Raw genomic sequence first — 12,757 nt, 5'->3', positions numbered from 1 at the left:
AACGTGTCATATGTGATCTTAAATAACATCCCAGTACTAACATAGTAACCAAAGGCAGCCATGAGGCGGTCTGCAATACCCTTCGGTATTGGTAGGATCTGCGCTAAATGGGGCAGTCGTGACGCTATGTGAACGTTAGTGTATGCCACACGCTGGATCATATCAAAGGCTCTCAGTGAGTTGTTCCGTATCGCCAGACGAACATTTTGCAGAAGCCGCCGAGAACTCGCCGCCGCTGACCGCCGTAGTGAACGGGTAAATGTGATCCCCAGACATCTCAGCGATTCCAGCGTCTGAAACGGTCCCGGTATGTCTTCCAGACCCCGTCCAATGTGCATAATTTTGGATTTCGTCATGTTAATGACACTGCCTGCTGCCGTCCCGTAAGAGTCTAGATATTCAACAGCCTGATGCACTTCATGACCTGATCTGACAAGAAGGATCAGGTCGTCCGCATATGCGCGACAAACGAAAGAGTTCTCATTAAGCGCTATCCCAGTAAGTGAGCGCCTCATAACACACATCAGCGGCTCAAGCGCTATCGCAAACAGCATCATGGAGAGTGGGCACCCTTGTCGGACGGAGCTGTTAATAGGAACCGAGCCCGCTTCCCGACCGTTTACAATCACCTTCGATGTAGCCCCTCGTATTAGCCTCATAATGATGGAGATGAAAACAGGTGGAATCTCCATTCGGCTCATGACTGACGCCAAGAAGTCATGGTTTATCTTGTCGAACGCACGATTGAAGTCCACAGATATCATCGCTGCTCGCATTTTACAAGTTTCCTCAAGGGCGATAACGTCACGGTATTCACTTAACGCCGAGGAGATGTTGCTTCGCACCCCTAGGCAAGCCTGATCAGGGGATATTGTCCTGGATATCGCCAGCTTGAGACGAGACGCTGGTAGCCGTGCAAAAATTTTATAATCGGTGTTTAGCATAGTGAGAGGCCGATATTGATTAACACTGCGACTCCCCGCCATCTTCGGGATGGGAAGAAGAAAGCCCGTCACAAAATCCGACGGTAGGCGCATGTTCGGACTCATCGCCTCATTGTACATCGACACCAACTGTGGCATCATCATGTCCACGAATTCTCGATAAAACCCTAGCGTAATCCCATCTGGCCCCGGTGATTTATGGGCCGCTCCTTTTGTGAGTGCCACCTTTATATCGTCTTCTGTGAGTGGCTCCACAAGCGCTGCCTTATCCGTCTCTGTCAGTGTCGTTTGCAGATGTTGCAGTATCTCTTCCCCTACCTGACGGTCCGTCGGTGTACCGGCATAGAGATGGCGGAAATGCTCTAAAAATTCATTTGCAATGTCCTGTTGTGTTGTCAGTTGACGGCCATCTAAACCATGGAGCACTGTTACCAATGCCCGGCGGTAACGCTTATGTTCCCGCGACACATGGTGCATCGAGGTACGTTCCCCAGTGATGGTGTCAAGACATCTTGCCCGTATTGGGATGCCACCCAGTCGTCGTCGCGTGAGCGATAGGGTTTGTGCCTTGACACGATGAACTTCCGCATGATGTTCTGCAGACGGCACCTGGAAGGAGAGCTCACGAAGCATGGTGTAATAATAATCAAGAGTGTCTCTCTGCCATCTCGCCTTATCCCGACCATACTGTAGTAGAGCTCTTCTTATTGCCGGCTTAGTGCACTCGAGCCACCATTGAAGCACGGAGGTATACGTTGGTAGACGGCGTTGACATGTGGCCCATACCTCCTCGACTCTCTGACGACATTCGGGGTCCGCCAAAAGGGACGAATTGAGCTTCCATGTCCCGCGGCTTCTCCACACACTTTGCCTAGGGAGTGACATGGTACAAATGTAAGCCAGATGATCAGTAAATGCCGCAGGCCATCGTTCCGCGTCGACCACCTTATCCTGTAGGCCAACCGAAACATATATTCGATCGAGTCCGCTCGCCGAGTGACTGGTAAAAAAAGTATATCCCTCACGGTTCCTATGAATCATGTCCCAGGTGTCGCTTAACTCCAGATCCCGGCATAGCACATGCAATTCACGACAGGTATTGTAATGTGGTGTCTGGTCTTTTTGGGCTAAAACACAATTGAAGTCACCACCTATAATGAAATGATCGAATCTGCCGGTAAATAAGGGCACAATCTCTTCCGAATAATATCTCGCACGCGCCCGTCTGTTGTCTGCGCCGGAAGGGGCATAAACATTGAGAATGCGAATTCCATTAACAGTTATCGCCAGTCCTCGTGCCGAAGGTAGATAAGCCAGGTCTCGGACCGGAATCCCGTCCCGGACCAATATCGCCGTTCCACTGTCGTTGTTCGAGTGCGGCGAGGTGTAGGAGATGTATCCATGTACTTCCTGGAACTCAGGAATGTAAATTTCCTGCACCATCAGTATACCCACATCCGACGCGTATATCATGTCCCTAAACAACTGCCGTTTCACGGGCGATCTAATGGTATTTACATTCACTGTCCCTATTCTGTATGCCTGGGGTCGAGTAGCTGTCATCTCCACATGATGTTAAAATGACAAAGTTTTACCGTGTCGATAGTCCCTTTGCACGTCCGCCGAGGGTCGCCCGAGGAACGTGTCCCTGTGGCATTAGGTTTCTTGAGATGCGGACGGATGCAAGACCCCACCAATAGAATGGTCCGCATCGGTGATGTCGTCGTCCTGCTCATACCAGCTGATACTATTGGTGTGCTCCAAATTTTCCTGCGCGGCATTGATGTGTGACATCTGTTGTTCTTTCGCAGCTGTAGACTCCACCACCGAAGGGGTAGCAGGCCCCTGAGCGGATGCGTCGTCTGAACGATATGACATCATTTCACTGTCCGAAGTCATATGATCTGCGATATCCGAAGCTTGTGGTTCCATGTCAGACAGGTCCATAGTGTTAGATTCGTCTGGGCTCCCTAGAAGAGAAGGGAGCGTCTCCGCAGAGTTTAGTCGGCGCTTCTTGCGGCGCTTTGGCGAGCGTTGTTTGCGGGCCCTAACCTCGGCCTCTGGTGTTGGCGCATCTTGCATCTCCTGCGTTCCCGCCGCCGCCACAATGCCCTGGGGCCGTTCCACTTCAGCTTCCATGCCTATTGTGATGCTCTCATCCTCTTTCTGCGCCACCTGTAGTGTCTGAGAGTGGAGGTTGGTCGGAGCCATTCCTTCTTCAGTGGCGTCCGAAGGCGCCTCAATCAACTGCGGCGTCGGTTCGATGGTGCGCTCCGACCTCGGCGTCACCTCCCCGCGAAGTGCCGTCACGTAAGTCATCGGCAGTGACGTTGGTGTAGTCGGATTCAGGAAGTCTCCGCTGGGGCGTTGCACGAGTCTCCTCTGCATACACGCTGATCGAAGATGTCCTTCACCACCACACCTGGAGCATGTCCGGGGCTGTCCATCATAGATGACAATAGCTCTACAGCCGCCGATGTTTATGTACGATGGCACATGTTTCGTAAGGGCAATTCGCACCTGTCGGACACCATTGAGCACTGGATACGTGCTAAAACTTGCCCAGCGTTCGGCCGTATGACTAATAACTCTGCCATATGGCTGGAGTGATTCAGTGACCAATGATTCGGGTACCTCGAAAGGCAGCTCGAAGATTCGAATCGTACGCACGCCCAGGCCCGAATGAGCGACTAAAACTTCGCCAATATGACCATCGGAGTGTCGGAACTGGAATCCTCGTTTGGCGGCTTCAATGATCCTATCACATGCTGCGTCGTCAATCATCTTTACGTAAAGAGTGCTGCTCACGATTGATAAATGAATTCCAATAATCTCCGTGTAATTTAGATGCACTTCGTCCCTCAAGAAACGTTCGATTTCGAAAGCCTTCGGTCTTGCATACTCGTTACAGAACGTGAACTGTATCGTGGTTTTTCGGAAATTGTGTGCCATTGCGTTCGATTCAAACAGTAACACACGCGAGTGACGACGGTGTAAACACCGCTTCTTCCGCGACCGTTCGCAGCCGAGACCTAAACAAGTCCGAGCTGCTCCGCGGCGAAAGGCGGACTGCCACTTGGGCCGGCTTGTGTTATGAGGCTCTTCTCTTTTCTTTTCCTCTTCGTCACTGAAGACCATTGTCTGAATCTTGTTCCTAAACAAACACGTGTTATACGTGTCCATTGCATTGATGTTTGCTTCTTTTAGGTCTCGCTTGTCCATTCAGCTTTTTAAATTTTCTAAATATTTGCTTCGTCGGTCTGTCATCATCCAGTCTATCCAAATTTCCGAAGAGCGACAGTCTTCTTTTGCACGTTGTGTTTATTCTCTGCATGTTGATAGAGTTCTTTGTGAGGTTGTGGTCTTTTCAATTCTGTGTCAGTTGCACTTGGGCTAATTTTGCTTCTAAGCAATCTTCTTTCCATATTCATAAATTTGTTTATGCCGCCTTTGCGCATTTGTTTTTGCGTCTCCCCGTCATAAAGAGTCCCAGGTCTCAGTGTTATTGCAGAATGTGTACGGAGACCTGGCAGTGAACAAAAGCACGGTGATTCGTGGGGCAGGGAATATGTCTTCAAACAGCAACCTGCCCGATCCCGTGCGCGCCGACCGGCCGCACGCAGCTGTGATTCCTGCAATGTTAGAACGTGCGGACACACCCATTCGATGTGATCGTCGGACCACAAATATCTCGCTGTTCAAATAACTACAAACAACTCTGGGCACATGAGAAGAGCTCACGAAACCTCACGGAACTCTTCTTTCTCATCCGCCCTACAGCTCGGATTTCGCACCTTCCGACTTCCACCTGTTTGGCCCAACGAAGGATGCACTCTGCGGAAAGCAGTACATGTATGAGGTTATTGATCCACGAAAACGTCGGCTCCGACGTCGAGACGTAGAGTGGTACCAGGCCCTCCCAGTACGGCAGCGTAAGGTCGTCGCACTGAACGCAGATTATGTTGAAACTAATTTTTTGTAGCCAAGAAAGTGGAGAATAATATGGTGTATAGGAATCCGGAATAAGACCAACCAGCTTCCAGGGAAAAATGTTTTATTTATTGAACACCTTCTGAGTAATGTTTAATTATTCCAGTGTTCTGGAATACAATGTTCATCTTATTCGCTCTTTTATGTAGACTTCCTTTCACTTGTTGTTTATGCTTAGCCATTCATGTAAATATTTGAATGAGCTCACTTTTATGATTTTGCACTGATTTTTGAATAATTTCTGTGGAATATTTTCAATAATTGTTCTAAATTCTGTCTCCGACAGAAGTAGCATTTTCTGTGTGTCTGGTACCAAGGCAGTGCCATTTGCGACTGTCAGGCAGTCCTTATTGACGTTATCTTTTTGGTTTCCCAGTTCGTTGCACTTTCGTTCTCGGTTATCAGTCTTCTGAATAGTTCGATGCTGCCCACCATGAATTCCTCTCCTGCGCTAACCTCATCATCTCAGAGTAGCATTGGCACCCTGTCTCCAATTTGTATCTCAAAGTTTTTGGAGAGCTAAAATACTGATCAGTGTTGGTAACATTGATTATTAAAAACTAAAAATCACACGTCATAATCGTAATCCGTTACGATTTTATCAAAAAGAGTCTTCAGACCATGTCTCATCAGGTAGTGAGCAGAGACGACGGTGGAGCATTGTTAGGGAGACACCAGTGGAGATGTATGATGGAGGAGGTAATACGTTGTTCGACTCTTCCTAGGACGTACTCTCTCGACATTTTAGTAGTAAACCTCTCCGTGATCCGCAGCGTCTCTCTTGCCGCGCGTGCCATAGGAGTTTGTTGAGCACATCTGTGTTGCTTTCGCGTCCATTAAACGATCTCGTGAAGAAACGTGCCACTCTTCGTTGGATCCTCTCGAACTGTTCTGTCAGTTCTACCTTATTAGGATACCAGAGTGGTGAACAATACTCACGAATCTGTCGGACAAGTGGTTTGTTAGCGACTAAATTTGTAAGTGAATTACATTTCCTTGAGTTTCTTCCTATGAATCTGGAATTATTTGTTTTATGTGGTAATTCCATTTTAAGTCTGTCCTAGTTATTTTACTGTAATCACTTTGTCCAATGATCCGTCAGTAAGGTCTATTTGTAGAGAATGGGTTTAATCGTCTATTTATGACCAATATATCACATATATTCACGTTCAAGGTCAACTAACAGTCCCTGCACCATAAATAGAACTTCTGCAGGTACTGTCTCATGTCGTTGCTATTCTACGACTGACGTATTACTACGAAACGTTTCTGTACTTCAGCGCTGCAAGTGCCTCCTTCAGGTACCTGGAAAACTGTAGCGGTATGTTTCTCCATGTAATTATCTCCCCGGGAAGCCATGAACAAATTTCATAGTGTACCTCTGGAGTGATGGAGGGGGGAGGAGTGGAGGTGAAGGAGAGGATGATGAAAAAATATCTTCGTGAACAGAATTATGTAGTCAATCAGATAATTAAAAATGGCCAATATGTAAGAGCGTCACAGTACACATCATTACCTTTATCGTAGCTACGGTTTATTGAATATGTAAAAACAGTAAAATGATCAGATGCAAATAATTTATATGGCATGGATCATTCGAATGGTTCAGCGACCTGGTAACTACACGTGCATCACCACAATAATGTAGTAAGCAAACAGTTGTTTAGGTACACACGGGTTGCTCTACTGCTTGGTAATCTGGTCAGCTGTACCATTCAATTCGTCTGTTACAGCCAGTTCAATTACCTACACAGACTAACGAAGGAAAAATCTTACAGTTTTCACAAGTCTGAGATACAGTTAGTGTACCAGGCACAAGACGTTAGTGACAACAAGATGAATGGTGATCATAGAATTAAGGTACTGCACACATTTGTTACTCCTGACGTTACAAAACCAACCTGCAATATGTTAGCCATCTAACGGGAAGTAAAGCGATACTATTTAATTGTGTGTTTCTGTTTCAGACACTCAGCTTGCAAGATGGAGATCAAATGCGGAAAGATACGAACCGCTACTGTGTGCTCTTCGTTATTGTTGGCGTCGTCATAGGATGCAGCTACTTCTTGCAGGTAATGTTTAAGGCATAACGACTGGATAAATTCAAAATGGTTCAACCACATCAAATTTTATCCTTTAAAGGAAAAAATGGTATATTACAAGGCAAAAACTACGCCACGCTGTTTTTATCAACATTAATAAGATGCGAAGATAGCTATACAATTTGTGAGGTAACCTATGATTAAATCAATCATAAATAGAGCGAGTGTGACATTGTAGTTTCGGAGCCCTGTAGAAACATAGGATTCTAAAAGCTAGCTACCAATTTTCTAATTATGTCTGATAAAGGATATATGTTGAGTACGTGCTACTTATTTAATATCTTTCATATGATAAGAAAAGCCATAGAACAGGTGAGAGCATTCAAATATTTAGGAAGTATGGTGAAGGAAGATAAGCATTGTGAACAGGACACCAAAGTCAGAATGGCTAGCAAACTCAGAAAAGACTCTTACCAAGTGATTTACACAGAGTTAAGGAAGCGACTAGTGAAATGCCTGATGTGGAGCGCGGCCTTCTACGGGACAGGAGCATGGATGGACACTGAGCAAGCAGGAAGGGAGGAGAACTGAAGCTTGTGTAATGTGGATATAGCGCACCCTGGAGCAAGTATGGAGAAAATCAACTGGACTGATAAAGTCAGGAATTAGGAGGTATTGAGAAGAGCTGGAAAAGGTCGGAGGATGTTGCTGACAGTGAAGAATAAGATAACAGGCTGCATAGCACATAATTTGAGACGAGATTGCTTCTTCTGGAAGCAACTGAACGTTTTAGTACGAGGAAGAGAGGGAAGGCCAGAAGAAGACATCAGAATCCGGATGACGTAAGTTGACCTCAAGGAGGGTACCACAGAATGAAGAGAAAATCAGAGCACAGAGAAGCATGGAAGGCTATGAAGCCTAAACCTGGCGCAAGGCCGATAACCAAATGATAACGATGATAAACTGACCTGTTAGTCTTAACTTAATTGTCTTAAAACTGTGCTATATGGTTCTGAGCACTATGGGACTTAACTTCTGAGGTTATCAATCCCCTATAACTTAGAACTACTTAAACCTAACTAACCTTAGAACATCACAAACATCCATGTCCGAGACAGGATCCTAACCTGCAACCGTAGCGGTCGCGCAGTTCCAGACTCTAGCGCCTAGAACCGGTCGGCCACCGCAGCCGGCTATAACTATATATCTGGCGTGTGTTTCGATATTGTTTCAGACCAGACGAAAATTACTGAGTTCGTCATGAGTTATCAAATGAACTACTAGTAATTATAAGGAAAATCTGTGTGTGTGTGTGTGGGGGGGGGGGGGGGGGGGGGGGGAGAAAATAAGTTCATGTCAACTTACTAGCGTCAAAGGAGATTGTAACACATAGAAAGCGCATGACAAATGGAGTAATACGAAAATAATCTGGCGTAAAAATAGAAACAATGTAACAAAAATCATATAACTATTCACCATGCAACAATGTTCATTCACATCCAAAATGTAAATTCATAGACAAAGGAAGAACGATGAAAGCTTTTTCTGTACCTCCTGTTACATTTTATTCATTTATTTATACCTGAATTTAACGGTTTACTTGTCCTGGCCAGATAACGTCTAATCTGACATTCTAAATATTTCATTTTATGTTCTTAGAACGCAGAGATGGTGTACAGAATTGGAGCAAATACTTTTCATGAGGTTGCTGCCTTATTTTACTCATCGATTTTTCTACGTACGCATAACATACGTATTTCAAGGTAGTGATAAGACTGGAATATAAAATGATTTTATTTTTTTATTTGGTCAACGGTCTTATGGATGGTGTGATGTGACCTACGACGATTTCCTCTTTTGTACGTATCTCAGAGTAGCACCTAGCTCCAAAGAAAGTTCTCAGTTACTTGTACAGAGTGAATTTGTAATGATGATACAAACTTTCACGGTGATAGAGAACGGTAAATGTATCAACTTGAGGTAAGGGATCCTACTCCGAAACCGATTCCAAAGTTACTAGTGAAAATCGTTCTGTTACACTATGTGATCAAAAGTATCCGGACGCCTGGCTGAAAAGACTTACAAGTTCGTGGCGACCTCCATCGGTGTGCTGGAATTCAATATAGTGTTTGCCCACCATTAGCCCTGATGTCAGTTGGAATTCAGTATGGTGTTGGTCTTGATGACAGCTTCCACTCTCGCAGGCATACGTTCAATCAGGTGCTGGGAGGTTTCTCGGAGAATGGCAGCCCATTCTTCTCAGAGTGCTGCACCGAGGAGAGGTATCGATGTCGGTCGGTGAGGCCTGACACGAAGTCGGCGTTCCAAATATCCCAAACGTGTTTTATAGGATTCAGGTCAGATTTATGTGCAGGCCAGTCCATTACAGGGAAGTTATTGTAGTGTAACCATTCCGCCACCGGCCGTGCATTATGAACAGGTGCTCGATCGTGTTGAAAGATGCAATCGCCATCCCCGAATTGCTCTTCAACAGTGGGAAGCTAGAAGGTACTTTAAACATCAGTGTAGGCCTGTGCTGTGGCAGTGCCACGCAAAACAACAAGTGGTACAAGACCCCCCCACCCCCTACGAAAAACACGACCACACCAGAGAACCATCGCCTTCGTATTTTACTGTTGGCGCTACACACGCTGGCAGATGACGTTCAACGAGCATTCGCCATACCAACACCCTGCCATCGAATCACGACGTTGTGTACCGTGATTCGTGCACCACACAACGTTTTTACACTGTTCAATCGTTCCATGTTTACGCTCCTTACACCAAGAGAGGCGTCGTATGGCATTTACCGGCGTGATGTGTGGCTTATGACCATCCGCTCGACCATGAAATCCAAGTTTTCTCACCTCCCGCCTAACTGTCATAGTACTTGCCGTGGATCCTGATGCAGTTTGGAATTACTGCGTGATAGTCTGGATTGATGTCTGCCTATTACACATTACGACTCTCTTAAACTGTAGGCGGGACCGATGACCGTAGCAGTCTGGTTCCTTTAATCCCACAAACCAACCAGCCAACCAACTGTAGGCGGTCTGTGTCAGTCAACAGACGAGGTCGACCTGTACGCTTTTGTGTTGTACGTGTCTCTTTCCGTTTCCACTTCGCTATCACATCGGAAATAGTGGATCTAAGGATGTTTAGGAGTGTGGAAGTCTCGGGTACAGTCGTATGACACAAGTGGCACTCAATCACCTCACCACTTTCAGAATCCGTGAGTTCCACAGAGGGTCCCATTCTGCTTTTTCACGATGTCTAATGACAACTGAGGTCGCTGAAATGGAATACCCGGCAGTATGTGTCAGCACAATGCACCTAAAATGATAAACGTATGTTTTTGGGGTGTCCGGATACTTTTGTTACCATAGTGTATCTCTGACAGTGGAAAACATGTACCGGTATTGTTTTTGCTAAGACTGTACAGTAGACAATTTCCACTGGTGTTAGTAGGAGAGTAACACACAATAAATGTTTAGTAAACATGGGCTCTAAAATGAATACCTTAAGAACTATGAGCTCTTTTTCTGCTTCGCTACTTCTGCTCGTAACTCTGAAGGTACGAGATGTGTTCTTTAAGTAAATACCGTTTTCGAATAAAAATAAAAGACGTAGATTTTTCTTAGCATATTTATTTTTATGTGAAAGGCTGCACTTTAACCTGCTTTTCCACAGAATTCCCACTAATATGAAGTCACTTATCCCCAACAAGCTTTCGAATACGATCCTCATAGAAACCTAATTAGGCAACAACTGCATAAAGCATCCTCCTTGACACTTGATAAAACTCATCACATAACGTCGAAAGTGTTCTCTTTCACATTTATATCAACTTTCTGCAGCAAATCATCAATAAATACTGAAAGTCGCCCGCTTAGTTCCTCATTTTGCACATTCTCAAAGCTATCTTTAAAAGCGCTCACCCATTTCCGTACAATTACACCGCTCATAATGATTTACCCATTCATTTCACTGATCTAAAGATGAATTTCAGTCACTTCACACCATTAGCACTAAGAAAACGAGTCACAGATCGTACTTCACGGGCTGCGGGCTTCTCAATCGGAGGAGGCATTTCAACCACTCACAGACAAACGTAAATAGCCGAGTATTGGTGGTAATTGTATAGAACAAGAAGTACTGGCTTTCATGTAAAAATGAAATTGCTTGGAAAAGTCAAATTGATTCTTATTTAAAAATCATGACTCGTATGTATTTCAGTGGCCGTGTTTACTACTTTGCTCCTTTTTCGGCTCATACTACCACCTCTGGAAGTTGCCTATCCTACAATCTTAGCAACAACGGTACTAGTACATTCATTTCACTATCAGAGGTATCAGAACGATTTTCGCTCAGTCTTTGGAATCATCGTTTCCGGACCAGGGTCCTTTACTTCAAATTGATACATTTACCCTTCTGTATAAACTATGAAAGTTTGAACATCATCACGGAATCACTCGGTATACATCCTAATCTGTGCGTTACTCTACAATGCAAATCATTCCCACATGTCTTAACACTTGTCAGCGTAACTGAATTCAATTTTGATTGATTCAAACTTTGCACTTTAGCTATTTAACTCAAGCGAAATTCGTATTATAAAAATGACTACCCTTATTTATAGTGCTATACGCCAACCAGTTTTCTCTCCCCGCTCCTTAACTGTATCTAATTCAGTAGATTAAAACAGTGAGCCGGACGTGGACAAGAGCCTGTGACTTTTGCCTTTTGCGGGCAAGTGGTCTATCAACTGAACTATCCAAGCACGATTCACGACCTGCTCTGACTGTTGCTCTTCGGCAAGTACCTCTTCTCCTACCTTTCTTCCAGGAATGCTAGTCCCACAACGTAGGCAAGGGAACTTCTCTGGAGCTTGGAAGGTAGGAGAAGAGCACTGTTGGACGTGAAGCTGTAACAGCGGTTCATGAATCGTGCTTGGATAGTTCTGTCGGTAGAGCTCTCGCGGATGGCAAAAATCTTAGGTTCGAGTCCCGAGACGGCAAACAGTTTTAATTTCCTTGGAGGTATCAGATCAGCTCACACCTCGCAGAACAGTGAAAATTTATTCAGGAAAGACTATGTTTACGATTGATTTGAGAGAAGCTGTACTTCACGACATATCTGTGGACTGCAGTGTTTTTGATTTCCTGAACAGACAGTTCACATTGTTATTAGTACTGTATTTTCGCGATGCAAACAGCTGAAGTCATAAACCTGTCTCGCACCATGTATACAGGCTACTAGAAGCGGCGAAAGTGTCTTGTGATACTGGAGCAAAAGTTGTGATTACTAACTTCTTCTATTTATTGGATATTTCGCAGATTATGTATCCTTAGGCGGTACTTGCGTAAAATTACGTTTCCTGTTGGATATTCCTGCACCTATATAGCATGAAGTGATACAGCCATTAGCAGAACACTGTATTTCTGTAAAATTTGTAGTTGTCCACAACGAAACTATTTACGACCGAGTCGCCGTTCAGTTGTTAGAAAACGCTTTGAGGGAAGGCCATGACCAAAGATGTTTACTTCCAAGTCGGCGTTCGTTTCAGTCAAAATATTTCTGCTAAATCCTTCTTTTCCGTTCGGATCTCATCCGTATATTATCTCCTCCTGACGAAAATTTCTTCTGAGAATATGGTGCTTGTTCCCTACTGTTCCATATGTAGACTTTAGAGTTTATCTTCAAACCTAACTGTACTCTGCTTAAAAGCATTAATGATTGCCCCACATACTTAACTGTTAGCACTGGTGCCTGCTGTACGTC

The 12,757-nt window shown here is 44.9% G+C and overlaps 1 protein-coding gene across 1 annotated transcript in view; it reads left to right on the top strand.

The window, feature by feature from the left end:
• Positions 1–12,757, top strand: part of LOC124607104 (ATP-dependent translocase ABCB1-like) — a 185,515-nt gene that overhangs the window by 116,418 nt on the left and 56,340 nt on the right. The window contains exon 15 of the mRNA XM_047139301.1: positions 6,902–7,006. Within this exon, the coding sequence (XP_046995257.1) occupies positions 6,902–7,006 (105 nt within the window). The remainder of the gene's footprint in view (positions 1–6,901; positions 7,007–12,757) is intronic.

This window comes from Schistocerca americana, chromosome 3, assembly GCF_021461395.2.
Source record: "Schistocerca americana isolate TAMUIC-IGC-003095 chromosome 3, iqSchAmer2.1, whole genome shotgun sequence".
NCBI classification, from domain to species: Eukaryota; Metazoa; Arthropoda; class Insecta; order Orthoptera; family Acrididae; genus Schistocerca; species Schistocerca americana.
Note: the sequence above shows the minus strand (reverse complement) of the source record. Positions and strands in the feature narration are given on the sequence as shown.